Raw genomic sequence first — 24,032 nt, 5'->3', positions numbered from 1 at the left:
GAAATCAATCCCTGCAAGGATCTCTTCCCTACTGCACGGTTAGTGCCAGTAAGTCATTGCGCCGGATGCTTCTCAAAGATCTATTGTAACTTAAGAGCAGCCTGTCCCTCACATACACCTCTCAGGGAGATGTTACAGTCACGTCCAGGGCTATTTTGACTTCTAAGTCCTTGGGTGGAAAGAAATATCCAGTGGAATAGCGTAGCCATAGCAATGCAGTTTGGCCATTACAGAATGCTTCAAGTGCCCATTGACTGATCCCATCTCAGTGTCTCTGGCCTGCCTGCAGTCACTCGCATTAATGCGGTATTAGTTCTTCCGGTGGAAATGCTGGTAACTGCATTCAATGAAAATCCATTATACAACGGAGACTCAAAAAGTTCAAGGATGAATTAGACCAGATGTTTTGGACACGACTTTGGCCAAGGCTTATTAGTCCTTCAAGATGTAACTAAGAAACCTTGCTTTCACGGGCAAATAATTCAGTGTAACTGCAGTGTAACTGCTACCCTGGAAACTAAGATGCGAAGCAGGCCCCTGTTGTACCAACATTTAACAAATGTCATCTTTAATTGGTGATACACTTTGTTCTCTTTAATGAGTGACACTCTCCTTAACAATTGGGACTCACGTAATGAAATCAGGAACACTTATTTGATTGCTCTGAAATAGCGGGCTCAAAATAAGCTGTCATGAGGAATATAATAAAAAGCAATTTGATGTCCATAGAAGCTGCGAGAATAGATGAGGTCGTGCGAGCACTGCTAATAAGGCCTGTCTCCGTTTGGACAATGTGTTTGCTTTCACCTGAGACTGGGTTTAACAGGAACGTATGGCTGTGCCTCTCTGAAAGGAATTGGTGGCTTCTGATAACACTGAGCAAATTATCTTTTCAATCTTTCCAGGGAATTTTTCCTCAGAGATGACAAATACATTCACATTCTTTCACTTTGAGAAATAGGAACTGGTCCTCTTAAATAGACTAGTGTTTCAGCCTAATGGTCCGGACACATCTCGAGTACCCAAATTCTATTGAAATTACCTGGTTAGCGATCATAGTGTATCAAACCTTGCACAGCATCAACTTGTAGGGTTTCAAAGCATATCAGAATTTGGCTTTTTGCCTGAGCTACTACTTGCATTTTTATTGTTTAGTCAGTTGATAACACTTCTCTGTATCTCCCCAGCTTCCAAGATTTAAAACAAGTATGTTTACTGTACAATCAACAGATTTAAATGAAATTTGTACTGAACATTAAAATCCAGTGGGATCTTATTTACCAACTCCTCAGTTAGATTTTCTGTGAGTAACTGTCCCATTTTGCTGATTGTCTGTAAACTGGCATTACAGAGTTCATCAGTATTGTTTTATTTAGATTCCTCCTATGCAACTTTAGTGTCCTATATGTGAGTCCATGAGGACAGCAAAGGAGGGAGACCTTTTCTGCATACCAGAGACATTTTTCCTGATCAACTCTGGAACAACAGGTTTGAATAGCCCTTCTCCATCATCTTGGGGCACAGGAACACTGTGTTAGAATAAAAAGTTCTCACAAAACAGGAGAGACAGCAAAGGAATAAGAAACCGTCCACAAACTTGTGATCTTTTCCTTAGTCACAGCTGAACAGAACATTTTAGAATCCAAGATTTGTTATCACTGGAAACAGGGAGCTGTCTCATTTCACTGACATGAGAGGAAAGGTCTTAGTCACAAAGTGCTGTAGAGATCATTTCTATTGTTTCTGTGGTTTCTGGGGTGGTATAAAAGAAGGTGAAAGGCACTCGTCATTGCAGCTGGAACATCACGACAAGACTGGCAAGGAGACACATCTGTGCAGATCAGAACTTCACCGTGATCTCTGCAAGATCATCAGTAAGTAGATAATGTTACTTTTGTAACTGGAAGATGCTTTTTAATTAATACATAGTTTACTGTTGATCACAATAGGAAAGTATAGCTTATCTATTATGTATAAGCAGTTCTACATTAGCATAACCTAAAATATCATACTGCATGTAAATATACACACATTTATATGTATATATATCTGTACTTAATACAGGTATTTTTTTAATCAGAACTAATACCCATTTGTTATTTCATATCTAGTTTAATTTGAACATATTGTCCAAGGAAATTACTCACTCAGTGCAATAGATGTATTAAGAGCAAGCTTAATTTTTACAACCAAATGTATAATTTGCCTTTCTGTCCAGTCATTGACAATTCAATATTCAAGTTCGTATAAAAAAAAGTCATTTGAGGAGATGCTGAGTTTTTTATTAACCCAAACTGCTTCTGCACAAAAAGAAGTATTTCTTCAAGAAATTAGTAACCTCATTATACAGGAATGTATCTTTACTATTCTTACGTAAGTTTAAATGCTGCAACTTTTGTTTTGTTGTTCATCTAGGTTTTGATGTAACAATACAGAATTTGCTAGTAAATAACTAAAGGCACAGGCTGGAGCCAATCCTAGAAGCAGGGTAGTCATTAGTGTAAAAAATGCAGAAATTTTGGTGATAGACCTGGCAATAAAGGGAGCGGTGGGGTTGAAAGGATGGGTAGATAGAGGCATACCAATGCCAGGAGCAGATATAGAACTGAGTGCAGTTATAACTTAGATGCAAATAATCATTGCACAATTACCTTTTCTAGTTGTCACTTCCCTAAGCCAGAAATCCACTTCTTTACAGAAAAGAACTCCAGTATCAGTCTAATATCAATCATCCTTGTGCAGTGGCAGATTTGGATGTCAGCACTTGTATTGCTCGTGGAAAAGGTTGTCTTGTTAAAGGTCCAAATCCCAGGGCTGTATACACCTTTTAACTTGATCTGCATGGTCCAGCCTTAAACTCTTTTTGGAGTTTTCTGACAGATTTCTTAGGCAGCTATCCTAATCTTTCTGTTAAGTTTCTGCTAAGTTTTTAAGAGAAAGGTCTCTTGCCAGTTTTAAATGAAATAATCTCCTGTGCTTGCAAATGTACAAGAGTGGGAAGTAGTATATTGAGAGGCAACACTGGAAAAGGAGATTTAGGACTCTTAGCAAGGAAATGTAGAAATATACTATGAAATCTATTCATCTTTTACTGGTATATATCACAAATCCACACATCTGATGTTCTGGGAGGTCCTGGGATGATGTACCATAGTACAATGCTCCATTTTTACCAGTGCTTAAAGGCTAAAATTCATTTTGTCAGGTGAGAGAAAGAACAAAGAAAAGATTTTTGATCACACTGTCAGCTTCTTGTCCTGTGGAGCAGATTTAAAGAAGAGAGAAAATGTTCCTGTCCCAGAGATCTCTGCAGATGGTTACATTTTTGGCAATTCTTTTTTTTGCCTGTTTTGCAACGTGCCAAGACACTGAAACGTAAGCAATATCATCCTTTTACTTAGTATCATTAGAAGACTGCTTGCCTTTGATTTAATGGGCTGTATTCTCCACTGCTGTCATTTACTCCATGGTATGATGGAAGGAAAATTCTATAAATTTGATACAGCAACATTTTACATTGCCGTCTATGCTGTATAAAATTAGACCAACTGCATTTTTAGATGCGTAACATATAGCACATTTCAGCTGATGCTTTTAAACGCAGTGCAGCAAACCATGTAAGGATGTTCAACGCAAGCCATGGAAATGGCACATACTAAAATTCCATATTTAGGTTCCTGTTCAGATCCAAATCTGCAGTGGGAGCCTATAGCTGCAGTTAGATGTTATCTAACAGCCTGAAATCCAGAAATATTTGCATCCCAGAATTAGCCTGCCCCCCCCCAGCCAATATTTGGCTCAAAATTTTTGCTATATCTGAAGAAAATAAGGCTTTGTTTTCATTTCATGGACACCTCTGATTTCAGTTAAATTACTCCTGACTTACAGCTGGAAGGAAAGAAACAAACCCAACAATCCTTGAACACTAAGGTCATGAAAAGGGAATTTTATTTTGGTATTTAAACCTCTGAAAAGAACCCAAATTTGGGAAAGACCAAATCTCTGTAAGAGCTCTTTAAGCCTGCTATGGTCATTTTGTCACTGTCTCCCCAGTTTGCCTTTTTTTTTTTTTAAAAAAAAGAGATTCAAGGTATAGCTTTTAGGAATGGCACAGTGTTTAGCTTCCCATCTTCAGAAACTGGCTGCCTGGCTGCCTTACAGGCTCCCTGAGCTAGCCTGCGTGGGAGTGCTCACGCTGTGGGCTTTGCAAGGGTCAGGCTGGCTGTGGGCACCAGCGCTACTAGTCTCACCTCGGGGCTGTCCTCCACATCATGTGTAGACACCGCCAATGCTCCTTCCTCAGCTTAGAGAAGCACTTAAGATTGATGGATGCAAATCAGCCACGTTTGAAATAGGAGCTTTGATCCGGCTGTGCTTAGTTCCTAACTAACTCTTTCTTCCCTTGCAGTAAAAGAGCAGTGACAGAGCATCAGCTCATGCATGACAAAGGGAGGGCATTTCAAGGGCTGAAGCGCCTGATGTGGCTCCACAATGCCCTAAGTAGCGTGCACACAGCCAGCAGCAGGGATATTTCGCTTTCGAATGCCATGTGGGATTCGCAGAAGAGCCAAGATCCCTCAGATCTCTACAACAGCATCAGCAGAGACGAGACTTCAAGCCTGATGAAGCAGCTGCTGGAACTGACGGAAAAAGAGCAGGGCTTCCCCCTGTTGAAGCAGCTGGATTTGCTGCAGTATATGAAGACCCCAAAGAGTAACTGGAACCCAGAAGACCTTTTCGACCTCCTTCAAATCAAAGAGCTGGGGAGCAAGAGAAATCCTAGCACCCAGCCACAGAACTATTCCCACTAGTCTCAATCCAGCTCAGTCCATCTATTGCTTTAGACATGTGATGTTTTAAGGAAAATCTCTAGTGCAATGGTGAACCGCAAAAGAAAAATAATGTTCATTTGTTCCATTAACTGCTCCTAGATGTTGAGTAGAGACCCTTGTAAGGACCCAGGTTCTCTCCCTAGCAGGCAGTCCGTGTATTGCGATTGACAGATGGGGTCATTTGTCACAGGCCAGAAATATCTTTTTCCGTGGCAGGTCCCTCCCTGACTGTTACTGGTATCTTAGGGCTGTGGCAGCTCTTGTAGCCCACATGTAGCAGGAAGCTTGGTTCATTAATCTGCATATTCGCAGGCTCACTTGCAGTCTACTGTTTTGACTCCTGAAAAAGCATATCTCCTAATACAGATTCTCTTCTATTTCACACCTGCCTGCATTCCTGCCCTGTTCTGCAGTCCAAACGTTTTTTTTTCCTGCTTCTCCAGCATACAGAATGATTTAAGCCTCTCGCTTCTCAGGTCTTCCTTCAGGGTGGCAAACTTTTGCCAGGCCACAGAGGCAGAAGTTGGTAGTGATCCCCACCACTGCCAGCCAAAGCCGTAGACATTCATCTTGTTCTGCTGGTGGAAGAGATGAGAATCAGCTTCTAGGGTCCCTGTTTGAGCCTTTTGTTTCAAGACTTCCTACCTTTTCTTTGTTCATGTGAAATCCTCTCCAAGAGCTCCCACAGGGCTTAGTTTTCTCAGGAGAAAACCTGCTTCATGAGGCCATCTGTGTTTCCTGAAAGAGGTAGCACATGATTTTGCTATTCACCTTTAGTATCAAACTGACCGGCTCTGTCTAAACAAAACAAGGTCCAGTTTAATTGCAAAATCAGTCTTTCAGAAACGAAATCTCTGTCATGTATTACAAATATATCAGCATTTCCATCATGTAGGGACTACACATTAAGTCCTGAAATTCCTCTGTTGCTGATAGACTTCAACTGCATGTGCAGAAGGGGTTTCCCAGTGATAGATTAAAACCCAAGAACTCCTTGATGTTAGTAATAAAAACCTTTTCACCCTCTGAAATTGCCTTGCTTTTTCGTGGAAATGTAAATAAAATGAAGCAAAATCCTCTTTTGCTAGTATCTCCACACATTTGAGTATGGAATCACATTTCTTTTTTGTGCCATTCCTCAGAGCTCCCCGCTACGATTCCCAAGGCCAGTCAAACCATTACTGAGGTTTCAGATGTTCCTGAAAAGCAGGCAAACATGTTATACTGCCCAAGCAGTGAGTTTGCTGAGCTGGGACATGGGAGCCCTTCACCACCGGCTGACCCAATGTGTGTCACCCGTGTGGGGGCAGGAAAAAACCAACCTCCCCTCCACCGCGGGCTGGACAGTGAGGCGAGGCTACGCGCTGTGAAGCCACAGGTCACAGCACCATTGTGGGGAGGAGGGAAGGAAGCAGGACAGGGCTCCCCAGGCCTGCGGGAGCACCACAGGCAGGCTGGCACCCTATGGCTTGCAGCGCTGGTACCTCTGGCTGGGCCCGGTGGAGAAAAAGGCTGACTGAAGTAAAGTGCGTCGACGTTACCGCAGCCCCCCTAGCTGGGCCTACACCAGCACCCCTCAGGTGCGCCCCCGCCTCCCTGGGCCCGGAGCACACCGCGCATGCGCCAGTTCGCACACCGCGCCCCCCCCAGCCCCTCGGGTTGGCGCGAAGCCTCCAGGCGCATGCGCCGCTGGCGAGAGAGGCGGGGCGCGGCAGCTCCGCCCCCAGGCAGAGGGCGGGACCGGGAGGATGGTGGCGCATGCGCATTGCCGTAGCGGTCCCTGGGGTGCTTGTCCCGTCCGGGTCGCCGTCGGTGCGGGGGGCGGCGGTAGCGGCGCGGGGGCTCCGGTCGCCCCGGTTCCGTCCCGTCTTCCCCCCCGTCAGCTCCGTCTCGCCTCTCCGCAGCCGCTTCGCCTGGCTTGGCGGCGCCGGGACCCCGCCGTCGCCTTCGGCTCCTCGCCGCCCCCCTCCCGGGGGGCTCCGGTAAGTCGCTCCCGCCTGGTTGCCGTGGCGACCCCCGTGTTCCCCCCCGCCCGGTGCTCCGCATCCCCTCCCCGCTCTCCTCCCTACCCCCGGGGTCCTTTGCCACTCCCGGCGGGGTGGGGGGGGGGAGCAGGGGGCGGCCCCCCCGAAGCCCCCGGCTCCGGTGGGGCTGGGGGCGGGTGCGCTGCGGCCGGGCTCCCTCGTCCCCCGGGGGTGGCCGCGCTGCGGGCCCGGGGGCGGCGGAGGCACCCTCCTCCCCCTCGGTCGGGGGGCTTGGGCCCCTTTTATCCGTTCCCGGTGATGCTGCCGGGCCCCTCCGCCAGCGCGGCGGGTCGGGCCGCCTGAAGGGCCGCGGAGCCGCCGCCGCCGCCCCCGGAGGCTGCCTCGGCCCCGAGCGGCTCTGGGCGAGCCCCGGTGCCGGGAGCATCCTGCCCCGTCACCATCCGATCGCCGTGGTGAGCGTCGGTCGGCTCCGAGCAGCCGTCCCCGTAGAAAGGACGCCCGAGTACCAACAAGTGGTTTGGCACTGCTGCCTCCCAGCCCCGGTTACTTTCTTATTTCTTCCCCTTCCCTTTTTGTTCCACACCCCCTTGTAACCTGCTTCTGCCAGATAATTTTCATATTCTGTTCTCTAGGAAGTGAAAACCAGAGGCATGGCTTTCACACCTACCTGCTCACAGCACGCAGGGCTGTAACTCACCATCTCCTCGGGGGTGCGCGGAGAAGGTGACCTGCCACTCGTGTGGTGTCACTCGGAGCCGCTCCTCCATCCAGGCTGAGTTCCATCTCAAAAAAACATATAGCTGGAGGTTCTTCCCGGCTCCCATGTTATCTTTTCTGTGAACGAGCCTGTAAGAGCAGCAAACAAAATAGTTGGCGTCTGTAAAGGACGTGATTTGCAAAGGCATGGTAATGATGCTTTGTGAAGATCTGCAAAAAGTAAACAGAAAAGAATAACTCATAAACTGTTGCCAGCGCCCAGGCATTGTAAAAACGGGAAGCGTGTTTCTAACCTGTATTAGTCTGCAATTTCGAGTAATAGTTGCAAAACTCGGTTACCTTACTGCGAGTTACGCTGTGACCAGGGGAACTAAGACGAAGAGGTGGTTTTACACTTGAAATCTTTGCATTTTAATGCACTTTAGAAAGGAGAGCTGTGTTGTCTAATATGCCCCAAAGCTGTGCTACTGGTTGGAAGTGGCATACTCTGATATATTTATTTCTTAAGAGAATCCAGTACGTAAGTGTAGGATACTTACACTAAGTTTTGGGTTTTTTTTTAACTACAACTTGTTCAAAGGTATTTTGCCAGATCTCTGTGTGAAAGCATCTAATAAAAGCAAGACTGCTCGAAAGCAACTAAATGCCTTTCTTTCCTCGTCCTCAGTTGCTCCATTATTGGGCTGGCTTTCAGGATTTTGATCTTCTCACAGCAGAAGAGACAGCAGGCAACTGATGGAGTTATTTCTGCAAGGGTCACAGGAAGAAGAACTTCTGGATTAGATGTTTCAGTGTGATATTTCTGAATTTTTAACATTTATTAAAGATAGAATATATCGGGAGAAATAAACACTTGCAGTACTGCCTGAAACTGTGGTTTTTGAGGCATCATGTTTCTTAAGTTTCCTTCCCTCTTATTTTCAGATCAAAAATGTTCAAAACAGGAAGTTTGACTTGTACCTTTTATTTTGTAAGACTTTTCCTTACTTAGTTGAGACAACTGGGCTGTTAGCATTTGTTGCTAAAATCTTAACTCTGTGATTCAGCATCGCTGAATTGCTTGCAGCTCTTGTTTCAAGGTTATTTGTCATTTATAATGTTAAATGTTTCCTCCCTTTTTCTTTCCTAATAGCCATGGCAATGACAGGCCCAACACCATGCTCATCCATGAGTAATCACACCAAGGAGCGAGTTACAATGACAAAGGTGACATTAGAAAACTTCTACAGCAATCTCATCGCACAGCATGAAGAACGAGAGATGAGGTAAAAATCTTTCTTGCTTCCTTTCCAAACTGGGTAAGAGCCAAATATATATATTAACTGCATTTAGTTTTCTGGAGCCAAAACAAAAATAGAACATTTTTGCTGAGCGTGTAACTAAGCTCCTGAGATGGGCACCTGGATGGGGCTTGGCATGAGCATCTGGAGGCAGCTGCTGGGTTTCTGAATCCCACAGTTGTTTAGGCTGCAGCTTTTGGAGTTTCTTCTGAAATGAATTGAAATGTGCTTGCAAATGCAAAAGTGAGATGACTGTTACCAAGTTTTAAAAACCCATATATTTGATTACGCGACTAGGTAGAAACTAATTTTGGCATATGCTTGGGATCATTCAAGTACAATTCTGAAGTAGAAAGCCAACGTTTACGAATGTTTGTCTTGCCTGTGTTCTGTTGCCTCTTCCCATTTTATGTTCCTGGTTGTAATATTTAAAACTCATTCTAGAGCATCAGTTTCAGTATGGATAATAATGTGTGATCGAGTCAACTGATAAAGGAAGGTAATTTTTTCAAAGACAATGAGGGATTCCTGTAAGGACTGTCACTTGATGCTAACTTCTTGTCTGTGAGTTAGCTGAACCTATGGCATCTCTTTAAATGTATCGGTCAAAACATAACAAGCAGTTTAACTGAGAAGTATTACTTTTACTTTCCTTTGGCTGGAACCCTCTAATTTGCTGAATACCCTCAAGCTGTAGCACTGGGACTTCTGACGTTCTCCCAACTTGCTATGTAGTCTATAATCGGAATTTTCAAAAAGATTTAGTGTTCATTCACTTGGAGACTTAGTTAGGCTAAAAACCTAACTAGATCCAAGAGGAATGCCTGCTAACTACAATAACTGCAGAAATGAGGAAGCAATTTAGAAATAAATACTAACTTGCGTACATATTTTCTTCAAAACATCAAATTAGTAATGACAGATTGAGGTCTAATCCAAACAGAAAATATCACCGATTTAATTCCTTTCTTTCTCTTTGCATAGCTCTTGCTTTTTATTATGAGTGCTATTGTCTACTCCCAAAACCTCAATGACAGGGTTTTTTCTGTTTAGGCTCAAGACTTTGTCTGAACAAACATACTGGACTATACAAGTTACATGTTTCTTTTAACAATAGATGTGTCTGTGGATGTGCAATTTGGAGTTTAAATGGTGTTGACAAAATGTACACTGAAGTGCAGATAGGACCTATTAAGGATATTTGGGGGAATTTCAGCATCGCTTGGTCATGCTGAGCTATTTAATTCTGTGTATTGCAGCAGTCATCTTTTGCTACTGGAGTCACTGCTTTGAGTGTGAAATGAGATGACCAGACAGGGCTCGCTGGGTACTTAAATAAGGGCAAAGCGATTTAAGTGTGCCTGATTATGGAAGTGATAACCCAAAATATTATCACGTTGCAGCAGCTGCGTAGTGGCGCAGGAGACCGGAAGAGGATCTTGCGAAGAATGACTTGCATAAAGAAAAGGAATTTTTTAGTAAATTTTTAATGCTATACCAATAAAAACACACATGGAGAGAAAAAAAAACAAACCCAAAAAACCAAAACCACCGATCCCAGTTCAGCTAGCTATTAATAAGATAGGTGTTGGGAAAAAGTTCCTGGAGGGTAATCATTACAAATGTCCCCTGAAGCCATTCCCCCCTCTGAAGTCTTGCTTCCTTTTTTTCTTTTCTCCTAAATAATCATTTTGTAGTAAGGCTGTAAATATTTCTGATTCTTTAAGAGGCAGAATGTGTACAGACATGTTTCTTCTTCCCAAGTATTTTGAGTATCTCAGGTATTAGGAAATATAAAGTAACTTTTCTCTTTTTGCATATGATGAGTTTGAGATGCAGAGAAGTTACAGTGCAGATCCACAGATGTGTTTAAATAGCCAATTCTCTGGAATAAGTGAGACTTTGGTGTTTAAGTATTTATTATGGCTCTGGCCTTAAGTGACTTGTGCAGCTGTCGAGGGGAGAGACAAGAATTGAACCCAGATCTCCTCAATCTACATTCGTATACAATGAAAACATACACTTGAATAAGGTGTGAAACTTGAGACAGGTTTAGATTGTCAAAATTAGAGAGGACAAGGCTAGAATGGCAAAGCTGTAATATTAGATTCTTCAAAATTAACTGCATGTCTGCGTCTCCCTTATATATACCATTTACACTTGTTACTTGCTGGCATTACATCCTTCTTTTACAGCAAGCACAGAGCAGAGGTGTTGGATACGTGCATGTGATTAAGAAACCATATTAATGATTCAACCTTTATTTTTCTAATTTGTCTCTGCTATAGACAAAAGAAGCTAGAACAAATGATGGAAGAAGAAGGCTTAAAAGATGAAGAGGTAATGAATATGAGAAAATTACCTTAATGGTTAAAGTAATACCAGTGATTTTCTTTTATAAATGGAGATCTAGAATCTTTACTTGGAAATGCTGTGATCTCTGTGGAGCCCACCTCCAGGACTCTTACTGTGGTTTTTTTTTCCCTGAACTCTAGAAAAGAATCAGGAGGTCAGCACACGCACAAAAGGAAACAGAGTTTCTTCGCCTAAAGAGAACAAGGCTTGGTTTGGAAGACTTTGAGTCTTTAAAAGTAATAGGCAGAGGGGCTTTTGGAGAGGTAAGTCCAGAAAAGATGACTAAAAGTATTTTAAAATGGCACTGATATTTGTTAAAGACTTGCATAGTTTACACAAGTGAAGGATAGAAGTTGTGACAACCGCAGCTTGATTTTTAGCTTAACAGTCACGTGCATCTGTCTTTATGACTAATAAATGTTGGTTTAAGAACATTATGTGCTGGAAAGGAACATGAATGCTGTTGAAAAGGGCTTGAAGGGCAAGCTAAATACAAGTTTGGCAGTGTACTTTAGTTGTGACCTCCTGGGGCTGGCCTTACAGACAGGAGAGCTGGAGAGCCACTTGCAGTAGTCTTTTCTGGTGGCCTTCTTCAGAGAAAGTGGCTTTGGACCATCTGCTTAAGCTATATGATTGCTCAGTGTGTCATCTCTGTTAAAATGATTTAATCTCTTAGAATTAACAGAACTTGTTTGCCGTTACTGTGCACTATGTAATGCGTTTTGTTTTTATAATTCCATATGCTTTCATTAAATGGAAGCCAAGGGCTTGATACCCAAATTTGTCAAGAGTCTTGGTGTTAATGCTGTATTTGACTCAAATTTTGCTATACTTCCTAGGTGCGACTTGTCCAGAAGAAAGATACGGGGCATGTTTATGCAATGAAAATACTACGTAAAGCTGATATGCTTGAAAAAGAGCAGGTGAATAGCCACCATGAGTAGCAACGCTACCATCCATGTTTTAGATGACTTTGGGAGGTAACTGTGATGTGTAGAGAGTAATAGGCATCTGTGGGCTAGGTTTACTAACTAAAAAATTATGTGGGTTTTTTTCCCCATTTTTTATGGAGGAAGTAGGTCAGAAGAATCTCGTATGAATTCATAAGGACCTGTCTTGTAGTGGGCTCTTTCAAGTCTTTTTTCTTTTTTTTTCTTTTTTGTAAGGAAAACGTTCCTTGTAACAATGCAAAAGTTTGAGGAATATATAGTTCTCATCTAAATAGGGTTACAGTAGTAGTTACAGGCTATTGCATGTAACTGAACACTCAGAACAGTGTTTCAAATGACCTCTAATGCCTTGCTTAGTCTTAATGGAAACTGCAATTGTAACACCTTTTCTAAGAGGCTTTTCAGTCTGAAGCAAGGTAGAACTGAACTCACTTTCTGCTTGAAAACATGGGAAGCAGAGCATTTTTCTAAGGACTAGGTTTGTCTTTCTCCAGTGAAAGAGGAGGATGGTTCTATGTATCTGATTTATGTTCCTCCTCATTTTATGATGATGTATGTTACACATACACATGTGCAAATGATTCAGTATAGATGTCAAGATTGGTGTTTTACTGCATTTCTGATTTATGGAATCAGATATAAATATCAAAGTGATGCTACTGTTGGAATTCTGACTTGGAGAGACATAAAGTAGTGGTGTTTAACACCTTTAAGGCTTTTATCTGCTAGTACTTCTGGGAATATAATGGTCTGAGACAATTGTTTCTTGTTCAGCACTGGGATGAATCTAGAAGGCACTGTGTGTGTGTTCGTAAAATCAGGAACTGGAACTGGTTTCCATTTCCCAAAATATTTGGTTAAAAACCAAACAGCAGTGTGTTCACACACAAGCTTTATGCAGCACTGCTAAATTAGTGCTTTGGTCTAAATCAAGGAATAGGCTGAAGCCATATCAAAGGGCATACTAACTGTTAAGAGAAGAGCTAGGTTTTTAGAGATCTACTTGTTAGATATTTTTGTAAAAGACCTGAGATTTCTGTATATAGGATTAACCTGTTCTTTATAATCAACCATACGTTTGCCTTCCTGAATCTTCCCATGGTAATACATTGTGTTTTGGAGTGGTCTGTTATCTAAGTGGTTTTAAGAGAAGTGTTTTCATAGTGTCCCATATCACTTGTACAGTTCTGATTCGAAGGGGACCCAAATGACATAAGAATTGAAAGAATAAAAATATAAATGTGGGTTATTTTTCTGTATGGAACCATGTTATTCAGAAGGGTGGTTTAAATTTCTCTAGCTTCAGTTTTTGCTTAAAAGAATAAGGTTAGTGCTCTCTTGCCCTCCTACATATGTCTCAATTTATGGAAGCAAAAGTCACGCAATAAGTATAAATGTTACTCAAGTGTAAACGTCCAAAGGCAAAAGTCCCCATAAACTTTCCAGTGGAAACTTCTGAATGTAAAAGGATCTGATCTTTCAGATCTTTATGCTGAGGAGTAAAATGGAGTTGGTGTTCAATGGGATGTATCAGATGGGGGTGGGGGGTGGGGAAGAAACATTCTGGGAAAATATAGCAGTTTAATGAAAGCATCTCACCCTTTTGCTGTCAGAAGCATGACTTTTGGATTTGTTTTTGAACATGTTATGCTATTTTATTACCTGAAAATATTGAGGGGTGTAACTATTGAAGTTTTAGTGTTTCTGCCCTTGTGCAGAAGTTTGACTGCTGTCTTTTCAATATTTGATGCTTTTCAATATAATACTTGAATTGTCTGCAAAATAAATGCATCTAATAAAACATAAGACTTGTAATTAATCAAATGCATATGCGTATCTCCAGGTTGGCCATATTCGTGCGGAGCGGGACATTCTAGTGGAGGCAGACAGTTTGTGGGTTGTGAAAATGTTCTATAGTTTTCAGGACAAGCTAAATCTCTATCTTATCATGGAGTTCCTGCCTGGAGGTAACTACCTGAAATCAAAAGACTGCTTTCCTTTTGTTTGTGGATTTCTAATTTCTTAATTACAAATGTAGTCTGGGCCTACAGTGTATGTGGTTATCATACAGTGATGTTTGTGCTGGACATTACCTTGTGAGTAAACAAGTCATTGTAAATCTTTCTGCTTTTAGGAGTTAGGGTGCTGACGTCTTTGGGTCAGGCTCGAGGTTATCTGCTTGGGTCTTCTAGCTGCAGATGTTTGAAACTTGGCCTTAATATTCTGCTAGTTGTTATCCTTACCGTGCACTGGCTATCTATAGAACTATAACATAACCAGTTTTTTATTTTTTCTAACCTTTTGCTTTTAGCTGGCTTGCAGCAGAAATAGCTTTTAAGGTCCCTTTTTCAGAGGATGATGATGTTTGTCCTTGAATGATAATGCTACTGTAACTCACTTAAGAAGAAGGTTATACTGAAAGCGTGTAATATATGTAACTAATGAAACCACAAGAATGCTTTCTGAGATGACGCTGCACAAATGCAATCTGTATTTTGTAACAGCTTTGTAGCTGAAAGTAGATGAAAGTATCAGCAGTCCATAGCTGACTTTTGTTGAAGGGATGCTTCTATACTGCTATTTCATCTTTATGCTATTTAGCTGTCTCAGTAAGTTTAATGCAATTTCAGTACAAGCCTTTCCACATACAAGGGAAAAGACAAAAGTTTGTCACAGAAGTGCTGGGGAACTGTATTACTTTATATGAAATCAATTCGGATTTCCTGAGGTTTTAAATAGCTTGGTTCTTTTCTTTGTACATGTCTTCAAAATTAGCGAGAGTGGAGTTTGTGTGTTTGTTTGTATTTACCTTTGCTGTTTGGGGGGGGCTTCTAGGTGATATGATGACACTGTTGATGAAAAAAGACACTCTAACAGAAGAAGAGACACAGTTCTACATAGCTGAGACCGTGCTAGCCATTGATTCTATTCATCAGCTGGGTTTTATCCATCGGGACATAAAACCAGACAACCTTCTTCTGGACAGCAAGGTATGTACTAACTACTGGCCAGTGGCTGGGTAGTAGTAAAAAGGTCTTGTAATTTTTAATATGGACCTGAACTAGCGTTGACAATTGTGAAAGAAGATGGTGCTTCTTTCTTAGCCTTGTTCCTTCTAGCTTTGATGGCATATCTGCCATGTTGCTGGGGGCATAAAAAACAAGCCAAGACAGACCTCTCCTCCACCTCCAGCTGTATTCATACCTCACTTATGAGCTCTCTTCTGACGGTTGTTTAAGCTATTTTTGGTTATTTCACCTGCAATTTAAAACGCAGTTTCAGTTCTCCCCTCTTAGTCAAAGATGTTTCCTTTTGGTCTCACATCTGTTATGCTTATGCTTGCGAACTATTGGGTAGATGATCATATCAAATGCAAAGGATGTAGCTGTTCCATTACTGAGACTGAAAACTGAGATATTATCTCCCTCAGAATCAGGACATATTTCTGAAGGCTGGCCAGGCTACCCGATTGCTTCTAGATGGTTATTGCAGGCAGTTTGCAGAAAGCTTGATTGTTTCACTATCCTCCTATTGCTCACTACAAGTTTGCTTAAAATTTAGCTTGTTTGGAAAAAGTTTGCCAACAGTAAATAATTATACTTTACCACTAGCCAGCTAATAATGCACTGTTGGAATTACTGATGTAATTCAGTATGTCTGCATCCAGATGTAGATAAATTCAGGACTTTGAAAAGGATGTATGTTTTAGATATACATCTAAAAATTGCACCTAGTCGCTGCGGTCGCATGTTATGCACTAGGACAGATCAAATCACTGAATTTAAGGTGTTTCTTCTTATCTATTGGAATCAGTGCACAATCCAGGGACTTCAGCTCCCTCTGGAGACGCTTGCTTTCATTCTTGCAGGAGCAGAGGTTTCTTGAAGTACATAGCTACTGGGCTTTCTATGTGTAGTAGTGATGAAAGTATTAATAGCTTGATTCTATGTACACATCCAGTCTTAGGCTAAAACAAGGAATGAAAAAAGAACACATCTATTTATTATACAAAATATAAGAAGGGGAAGAACTATAAAAGTTTATTTGCTATGATGAGGTCTCGTACTGGTTTTGTATTTTGGGTTTTTGTTCTTTGTTTGTTTCTAGGGCCACGTGAAACTCTCAGATTTTGGTCTGTGTACTGGACTAAAGAAAGCCCACAGAACAGAATTTTATAGAAACTTGAACCATAGTCTTCCTAGTGACTTCAGTAAGTTATTTGGCTTCAGAAAGGTATCTGTGTACTTGCTCTTGGTGCCTGACATAACTTCTTTCAATGTGAAGCTAGAAGGCCACAGTGGGGGATCTAATGATCAACATTGCATCTTGAGGTGTAATTTTGATTTTCTGTATAACATCTTTTATAAAAATAATTTCAGTTACTTTAATGTACAAAACCATCTTCATTTCCAGAAGTTTGTCTTTGAAATAGACTCTGCTGTAGCCCTTTGCATGTGTAATAAGCCTCAAATGAAAACTTGGTGTGACTTGGTAGACGCTAGCTGCATCTCATGTGTTATTTAAATTAATAAGTGAGCACACATTCTCTTTGAATATTCAGTAATTTTCTCAAGGGGATAACTTTGGTCATGGAGTTAAAAAAAGCCTGAAAGCATGGATTGCTAATGAAAGGCTTGACAAGATTTTATCAATATTACATAGGTTTGGAAGTTGCTGATAGGTTTAGGGTATTGACAGATGTGCTCTTTGCAACCTTCTGTACAGGTGGCAGAGGTTACATCCCTTGCTTTCCTCTTAACTGTCAGCTTGCTAGAGGCTGCTGGCCACTCTGATCTGCCACTGCAGGCACCCCTTAGACTGTGCCAGGTAAGCTGAGGAAGGCAAGGCTGAGGCAGGTTAACTAGTTCACTTCTGCTGATGTGGCTTATCTTCAGTAAGGTGAATTAAGGTGTGCTTCCACAAATAGCTTCAGCTTCGTTGTGGTGGTAAACTTTGGCTGTAGGGGCCAGTGATGAGCACCTGGGCACTGTAATGTCTTACCAGGACAGCTGAATACAAAATGGGCTGTCTGTCCAGGCCTTGGCTACCTTTTTTGTGTAGCCTTTTAGTGTAAAGGTTTTGGGGTAAAAATGTATGTTGGGTGACTAGTAGGTTTCAGTCACATATATTCCAATCTCCTTTAGCTTTCCAGAACATGAATTCCAAAAGGAAAGCAGAGACTTGGAAGAGAAATAGACGGCAGTTGGTAAGTATGTTTCACCTGTTTGGAAATGTTCTCTGCTGAGCTGTTGCATTCAGATGGCACATATATTTAAACGACGGGCATTAATCCATTTCAGAGTTCTGAACAATGCTGAAATAAAAAGATTCATGCTTTTTCTTTTTAAAAGAGGAACGACTCTAGTTTGTCCTTCATCCATCTGCTGAACAGCTGGTAACATATGTGCCTGAGATAGCACTGCCGTAATTATTTACATTGATATCTGGTGCCTCCCAGCTAAAACGAACAGCTCTTGCCCCTTTCAATATAGCAAAGGGCTAATGACCCATTCCAAGGTGTATATAGACAGTGGTACCTTTCCCTACTTCTCTGACGGTATTTTAAGACTCCTTCACGTGAACGTGTTGATTTTGTCTCTACATATCTTGAAATAAAGGCTTTAAACAACTTTGCTAAAGGATCTTGGAAACAATCTGGTGTGTTCCTCAAAATAACCATTGTTGCATAAGTTCTCGCTTCCATATAAGGCAGTTTTCTCTAAAGATACATAACTGAGGGTATTTGTTCCAGGCTTTTTCTACAGTGGGTACTCCGGATTACATTGCCCCTGAAGTTTTCATGCAGACCGGATACAACAAGCTTTGTGACTGGTGGTCGCTTGGGGTCATCATGTATGAGATGTTGATCGGTAAGAAACCGGCAGTGCACAAGTCCTACACCACAATTCCTGCTTAAGACATCAGCTGTACTTATGTGCTCAGGGTCAGGTTCTCAAAGTATCCACTCCTTGCATGGTTTGTGAGGTTTGTTCTGGTGCATTGTAGACTTCAGTAACTACACAAACTATTTTTACTTTATACAAGATTGTATTTTTCTTTCTTTTCAGGTTATCCACCATTCTGTTCTGAGACTCCTCAAGAAACATATAAGAAAGTAATGAATTGGAAAGAGACTCTGACATTTCCTCCAGAAGTCCCAATATCTGATAAAGCAAAGGATCTTATTTTAAGGTGCCAGCCATATGGTTTGCCAGTTAATATAGTACTAATTTTCTTGTCTTGCAAACTGTAGTACATGCCTCTCATGGCTTGCTTCACACGAAAAAAATCTGATGCTACGTGCTGTTACGCACACGCACCAAATGCTGAACTCCCTCATCAAATACACTTGTCTCTCAGAGGTCATTTAGTGGTCCCCTGACTAACCTATGCTAAAAAGGACCTCCCACGTAAGTGCTGCTAGCCTGGCAAAATAGGAATGTTTCTACTCTTTATTTTGTCTGTGAGCTTCTTGTGGAAGCAACTTAATCTTTTTGCCAGAGGTAGCTTCTTACAATAACAATGGTTTTGACATTGTATGCACTGGAGCATACAAACGTATCCCAGTGCATGCTGACTCTTGCTCTTTCATTTATATTTTCAATCACTTACCTATTCTCAGGACAGAAATATAAATGTCTAGCTTTTTAGGCTTTATATGTTCTCCTGCTCTACACTGGTCCTGAAACAGAACGGGCACATTATCCTGTTGTGAAAGAATACCACATCTAAATTGTAGCATTTGACATGACTTTTCCTAAACATAACTTTATGTGTTGGTTTTGCAGTGGGAGTTCTTAACCTTCTTCATTTATACGTTAAGAAACCTTAGTAGTATCAGTTCAGAAAGCTGTTCCATTTCCGCATGGAATGCTTTCGTTTTCATTCTTCCTTCATTGTCATTCTTCCTTCCATCCCAGATTTTGCTGTGAATGGGAGCACAGAATTGGTGCATCTGGTGTGGAGGAAATAAAGAGTAACCCATTCTTTGAAGGGGTTGATTGGGAGCATATCAGGTAAGATGCTTTGGAGAAAAGCAAGCTGCTCTTATTTATGGACTGTTTAAAGCTAGTCCTGTTCGAGAGAAGGGAGCGGCCTGACTGGCATTTATTATATCTAGGTGTGGGTGAAAGTATTTTGTTCCTTATCTGAAGCTTGCTAAGGTTTGGGTACCTTCAGTCTTTGATTCTGTTAAGAAATGGAAAGTGGGTGAATCCTGCTTTCTTCTGCCTTTGAAATCTTAATGCTGAAACCGCTCTTCTTGGCAGAGAGAGACCTGCTGCAATTTCAATAGAAATTAAAAGCATTGATGATACCTCAAACTTTGATGAATTTCCAGAATCTGATATCCTTAAACCAACAGGTAAATGCTTTGGTTCTGCATGTAAACAAACCTTCCTCTTGTCCAGTAGAATAATGTAACTTTCCTGTTAATCATAGAAAGAATCTTACTAGATGCTAGTAGTTGTGTGTTGTGTTTTTTTTTTTTTTAATCATGATCAAATTGTTGGATGGTAGTCTTGTGGTGCAGGGGTGTGCAAGCTGTAATTTGGGTTTCAGGAAATGGGATGCAGACTTGTGAATGATGTGGGAGCTGCCTGAGAAAGGGCATCTCTAAGGCAGCAGAGCTCCCAGCAAGTTCAGATCTCAGTGGGACCTGTGAGCCTAACACTGCGAGTACCCCTTGGTACTGGCTAATTCTTGCTACCATGTCTAACACTTAGTATAGGGGGTAGGGAGAGGGTGAGACAGAAGGGGATGATATTTTTTGGTGTAAATTTCTAAAGGATCTTGTATTTACGTGTCAAAGCATAGTCATATATTTGCTCCACGTGTTTAAAAAAAACACATTACAGCAGTTCTTGACTGGGATTGAAGAATGAACCTGAATGCCTAGATTTATGATATTTCTTTCTGTACAAGTATTCTTACCTACTCCACATCGAGTGTTTTGTATGAAAATAAGCTTTGCAGTCTTCAAAGGATAATTTTTTTTCTCCTATGTCTTATCAGTGGCAACAAGCAACCATCCAGAGACTGACTACAAGAACAAAGACTGGGTTTTTATCAATTACACCTACAAGCGTTTTGAAGGTCTGACAGCCCGAGGAGCAATACCATCCTATATGAAAGCAGGAAAGTAATAAATCTTTACCTGGGACAACTTCTGAGCCGTGGAATTCTGTTCCTGTACTTTGGGCTTATACCCATAAAAGAACTTTTTCTTTTTTTTTAAAGAAAACTTGAGGGCTATCAACTCTTGGAGAAGACTTCAGGACCCTGATTTGTTACACACCCTGTTTGTTACTAAGGATTTTTTCTTTCTGCGCCATTGAAAAATTCCACAAAATGTTTGCATCATCTCTGCTGGAAGCACGTTTTGCTGCTTCAGGAGCAAGAGTTTCAGTTTTCTTTTTAAATTCTTTGCCAGACTGTACAGTCCATCAGGAGATGAGAGCAAGCCTTCACTCTGACATTGCAAATCACCTGATGTTTATATGGACTGTTTTGCCAGTCCTGCATTAAGTGACAAACTCAATCTGCCAATTCTGCCAGCACTGTTTTCCCAGTGGCTAAGGACTTCAGTACAGAGGAAACAAAGCAATAATTAAAGCTTGAGATAGACAACTCTCCAGTAAGCTATCTTGTAGAAGGATACAACTCGTATTGCCTTAACCTTAGTTTGTAGTGCTGTTTTTTATAATGCTACTTGGAAGCCTCTTTAATAGCATTTCTCAACTCTGTTGCAGTGGCCTCCAGTTGCAGTGCACTTTACTTTTGGTACTAAGACAGTGACCGTCAAGCCATTTAATATTTTTTCTAAATTAAAAAATTGTGCAACACTTTTTTTTCTAGACAGTGATAGGAGAAATGGGCCACTCCCTCCACCAAGCGCCAACAGTTTTCAGTTACTGTATGAAAAGATGGATCCGTAAACAATGCAGATGATAAAAACTACAACTGGTAACACAAGTGGATCTGGAGTTAGAGCAGAGAGGGAGGGAAATTATTTAACCTGATCCTTGGTGGGCATCTTGTGTACAGCTGGGTCAGCCATGAGGCTTCCTGCTGCTGCCATCTTTTGGCCACTTCTAAGATCTGCTGCATCTCCATCGGTTTAAAGACAAAACCATGTTCTGTGGCCTCTTTGATCTTGGTTTTGAGCAGAACAGTATCAGATTCTTCTGTGAGTGTTGCTGATGGAGGCCTCCCTGGCTTTTCCTTACAGAGCTCCTCTTGCTGTCATGGCTGAACCATCTGTCCCTGTAGTCTTCTGAAAAGACAGTGCCTCGTGGGGTCACTTTTGGGGCAGTGGGACCCACCATGTCCACTCATTGATTATTGACTAGTGTAATTTATAAAAGTACATTCAGTTATGATCAGGTTGCTCTCCAGGAGAGCCCCAAAGTGCCTTTTCTTGCCTAAGCATCTCTCAGAACATGACTGCATTTTGGGAAGGAGGATTCTGCCTCAGTTGAGCTTTTGCTAATTCCTTTTTATAATCATGAGCTCCACTTGGCACCTGTTTTGTAGTTAACTCTGCACTTCCAGGGGCAGGTAGCATTAACCTTTGGGCCTGCCTGGTTCCAGTTTTTAATTTGCAATTAGATGGGGTTTTCTAAAATATAAATTTAATGAGGTTTCTAAAAGTATGTATCAATTTGAACTGTCTTGGGTTCTTGCAAACTTTTATTGGTGCTGAACACTAACTGTATAGCACAGAAAAAACCCCCACCTGTTTAGAAACAAAGCTAGAGCAGTGTTTCACAGTAAAAGGAAGGCTTTCAGTTATATCTAGTCCTAACTTTCTAGATTAGGAAACTAAAGAAAATGGGTTTGTAGTGAAGCTTTTTTTTTTTTTTTAATAGGTGCTTTTAGGGAATTTTTACCTAGATGTCTTTTGAATTGAGTGCCATCATGGACTGATTGGGGTATTGAAAGTACCGTATATAGCTAAAACTGGGTGATAACTTGTTAGCATCCTCTCCCTAACCACCCCTTGTGCTTTTTGTATGTGTCCTAGGAGTTTAATGAATTGCCATAAGCAGTTTAGATACCAGTTGGATCCTACAAAGCTCAAATGCAAAAATAGCCTTAATTAGAGGTACCAGGATCACTGTAGTCAGTAGGGCTTACTCAGACGAATAAGGGCTAACTGAACTAATGATTTATAGGATCAGGCTTTTTATCAGCTAGTCACTAATACCACCTTCTTCTCCCTTTTTACTTTTTTATGAAGGACTGATACCAACTTCTCAAATTGCTCCATCTCCTTATTCTGCAGTTTCTTCTAGCCATTTGAAAAAGTTGCCTTATAAACCATTGGAAAACTAAGAGGCATTAGCATCAAAACATTTTTTTAAAAATTCCTAACAGCTTAGTTACTGCCTTAAAAAATAAAAATATCAAAATCCTTTAAAGCTGCTGTGGATTAGGAATAACTGATTTTGGGATAGTAGCTGCATTATTAGCCCTTTACTAAAAGGGACTGGCATTTTTATTTATAAATACCAAAGATGAAGAAGCTAAACAATTAAAAGTTGTGATAACTTGCTGTGAAAAAAAAAAAACCTATATAGTAATATGTATTGTGCATTTTTAGTATGTGTGTTTTAAAGTCTTCTGAAACCTCAGATTGTTCACTTTTTGAGTTAAAGGTGAAGTTTTTCAAAGGCACAAGGAGCAGTTGGGTACCTCATTCCTGTTGTCTTTCAGTAGAAGTTGGATGTCTTTGAAGATAGTCCTCTTGGACACACTTTTCCAGCAGTAAGTTTGTATCACAGTTGCACTGTAAGCCTGCTTCCTATTACAGCTGTTCACTAACACTAGGAAAAAAAGTACAATGTCTTCTTCCCAGGATCCATACTGCACTGCTAGCAGATTAAGATTTTTGTATGCCTGTTCATCTCCCATGTTAGCCAAACATTTTTCTTAGCAGCTGGCTTGTGTATTGAGGTTGTATGTATCTTTTATCTCTTTTTTTAAGCTGGAAGCTGTTGCTGGACTTCTAGGAGTAATTCCAATCTGAATTTCCAATGGATCTGAACATGAGTTATGCTGCCAGTTCATCTCTGTATCATGCCTAGCACAAAACTGCACTAAGTGTTTCTTATCACTGTGCCCTGACTCTGCCTTAACCTGTAAGTTGAAAAAGTGTTCTGTAAATATTTAAAAGCTGTTACTAAATTGCACTGTAAAATTTGGCAGGTGTATTGTGTGTTGCTGGGGGAGCCAACTTTTTATGGAATGATCTTTGCATTGTGTTGTGTAAATAAAATCCTCTTAGTAAACACAATTTTGCTAGCATGTTTTGTGTTTACAAACTGGAATCTCTCAGGTTGGTTTTTTTTTTTCAGACTTGAAACTGATTTTACAATCAACTGCTTAGGTATGAGAATGCAATGGTAAACTCATGGGCTGCATTTCCAAAAGATGCACAGCAGACATGAAGAAATGAGCACCCTGTTAAAGGTGAAAGACAGTGCTGATCTTCAGAAGAATTAAATCTTTCTGGCAGAAGGCATAGGTGTCTGCATTGTGTAAACGTCACTTCAGTTTACCAGCTTCAGGGCAAGTTGTTTTTAATCTTTTCCCCTTTCTATTTTTAAAAGGGATAATAAGCAGGGAGCAAGTGGCAGTGGAAGCAAAGCTATGACCCTTCATTTTCTTTCCTACCAGTTTGTAACATGCCAAAATCAACTTGCAGTTCTTACTTCATCGCTTCACCTTTGCAACAGCTCCACTTGTGAGTACAAGTTCCTGTTGTCACTGCAGTAATTCCACTAAATTTCACCTTGTTCAAACTTTAATGCCCTTCTCAAGCTTCATCAAGAAAACCCTTATACTACATCCAACACTGAAGATAGAAATAAAAGCCAGACCTCCTCCAAAGCTGTCTTCTTCCACAGCCAG

The 24,032-nt window shown here is 41.2% G+C and overlaps 2 protein-coding genes and 1 long non-coding RNA gene across 6 annotated transcripts; 2 read left to right on the top strand and 1 right to left on the bottom strand.

The window, feature by feature from the left end:
- Window positions 1-1,603: 1,603 nt before the first annotated feature.
- LOC128154725 (uncharacterized) lies at window positions 1,604-7,586 on the bottom strand. Its single transcript, XR_008239413.1, has 3 exons — window positions 7,485-7,586; window positions 5,478-5,570; window positions 1,604-1,860 (listed from the first exon to the last, which is right to left on the bottom strand). It is a non-coding gene; the product is annotated as an uncharacterized LOC128154725 (long non-coding RNA).
- LOC128154724 (parathyroid hormone 4-like) lies at window positions 3,250-5,478 on the top strand. The gene is made up of 2 exons (XM_052815757.1): window positions 3,250-3,375; window positions 4,409-5,478. Exons 1-2 carry the CDS (start codon window positions 3,287-3,289, stop codon window positions 4,809-4,811), a joined length of 492 nt encoding a protein of 163 aa, XP_052671717.1. The 5' UTR covers window positions 3,250-3,286; the 3' UTR covers window positions 4,812-5,478.
- STK38 (serine/threonine kinase 38) lies at window positions 6,596-23,415 on the top strand. 4 transcript variants are annotated; one of them, XM_052815747.1, is made up of 14 exons: window positions 6,596-6,814; window positions 7,450-8,799; window positions 11,103-11,154; window positions 11,310-11,432; window positions 12,009-12,092; window positions 13,963-14,086; window positions 14,955-15,109; window positions 16,227-16,329; window positions 17,264-17,325; window positions 17,872-17,989; window positions 18,188-18,311; window positions 19,040-19,135; window positions 19,388-19,482; window positions 20,133-23,415. In XM_052815747.1, the coding sequence occupies exons 2-14, from the start codon at window positions 8,669-8,671 to the stop codon at window positions 20,261-20,263; spliced, it is 1,398 nt and encodes a 465-aa protein (XP_052671707.1). In that variant the 5' UTR covers window positions 6,596-6,814; window positions 7,450-8,668; the 3' UTR covers window positions 20,264-23,415. The 4 variants fall into 4 exon arrangements, with proteins under 4 accessions (XP_052671707.1, XP_052671706.1, XP_052671709.1 ...); XM_052815746.1 differs by having other exon boundaries at window positions 6,604-6,814; window positions 8,667-8,799; XM_052815749.1 differs by lacking the exon at window positions 6,596-6,814 and having other exon boundaries at window positions 6,840-7,723; window positions 8,667-8,799.
- The last annotated feature ends 617 nt before the right edge of the window (window positions 23,416-24,032 follow it).

Source organism: Harpia harpyja, chromosome 19, assembly GCF_026419915.1.
Source record: "Harpia harpyja isolate bHarHar1 chromosome 19, bHarHar1 primary haplotype, whole genome shotgun sequence".
Taxonomy (NCBI): domain Eukaryota; kingdom Metazoa; phylum Chordata; class Aves; order Accipitriformes; family Accipitridae; genus Harpia; species Harpia harpyja.
Note: the sequence above shows the minus strand (reverse complement) of the source record. Positions and strands in the feature narration are given on the sequence as shown.

Coding starts and splice junctions, on each gene's coding strand:
- LOC128154724 (XM_052815757.1), top strand. CDS start 3,287: ATGTTCCTGTCCCAGAGATCTCTGCAGATGGTTACATTTTTGGCAATT. Junction 3,376..4,408: donor ACGTGCCAAGACACTGAAAC/GTAAGCAATATC, acceptor CTTCCCTTGCAG/TAAAAGAGCAGTGACAGAGC.
- STK38 (XM_052815747.1), top strand. CDS start 8,669: ATGGCAATGACAGGCCCAACACCATGCTCATCCATGAGTAATCACACC. Junction 15,110..16,226: donor ACCTTCTTCTGGACAGCAAG/GTATGTACTAAC, acceptor GTTTGTTTCTAG/GGCCACGTGAAACTCTCAGA. Junction 17,326..17,871: donor AGAGAAATAGACGGCAGTTG/GTAAGTATGTTT, acceptor TATTTGTTCCAG/GCTTTTTCTACAGTGGGTAC.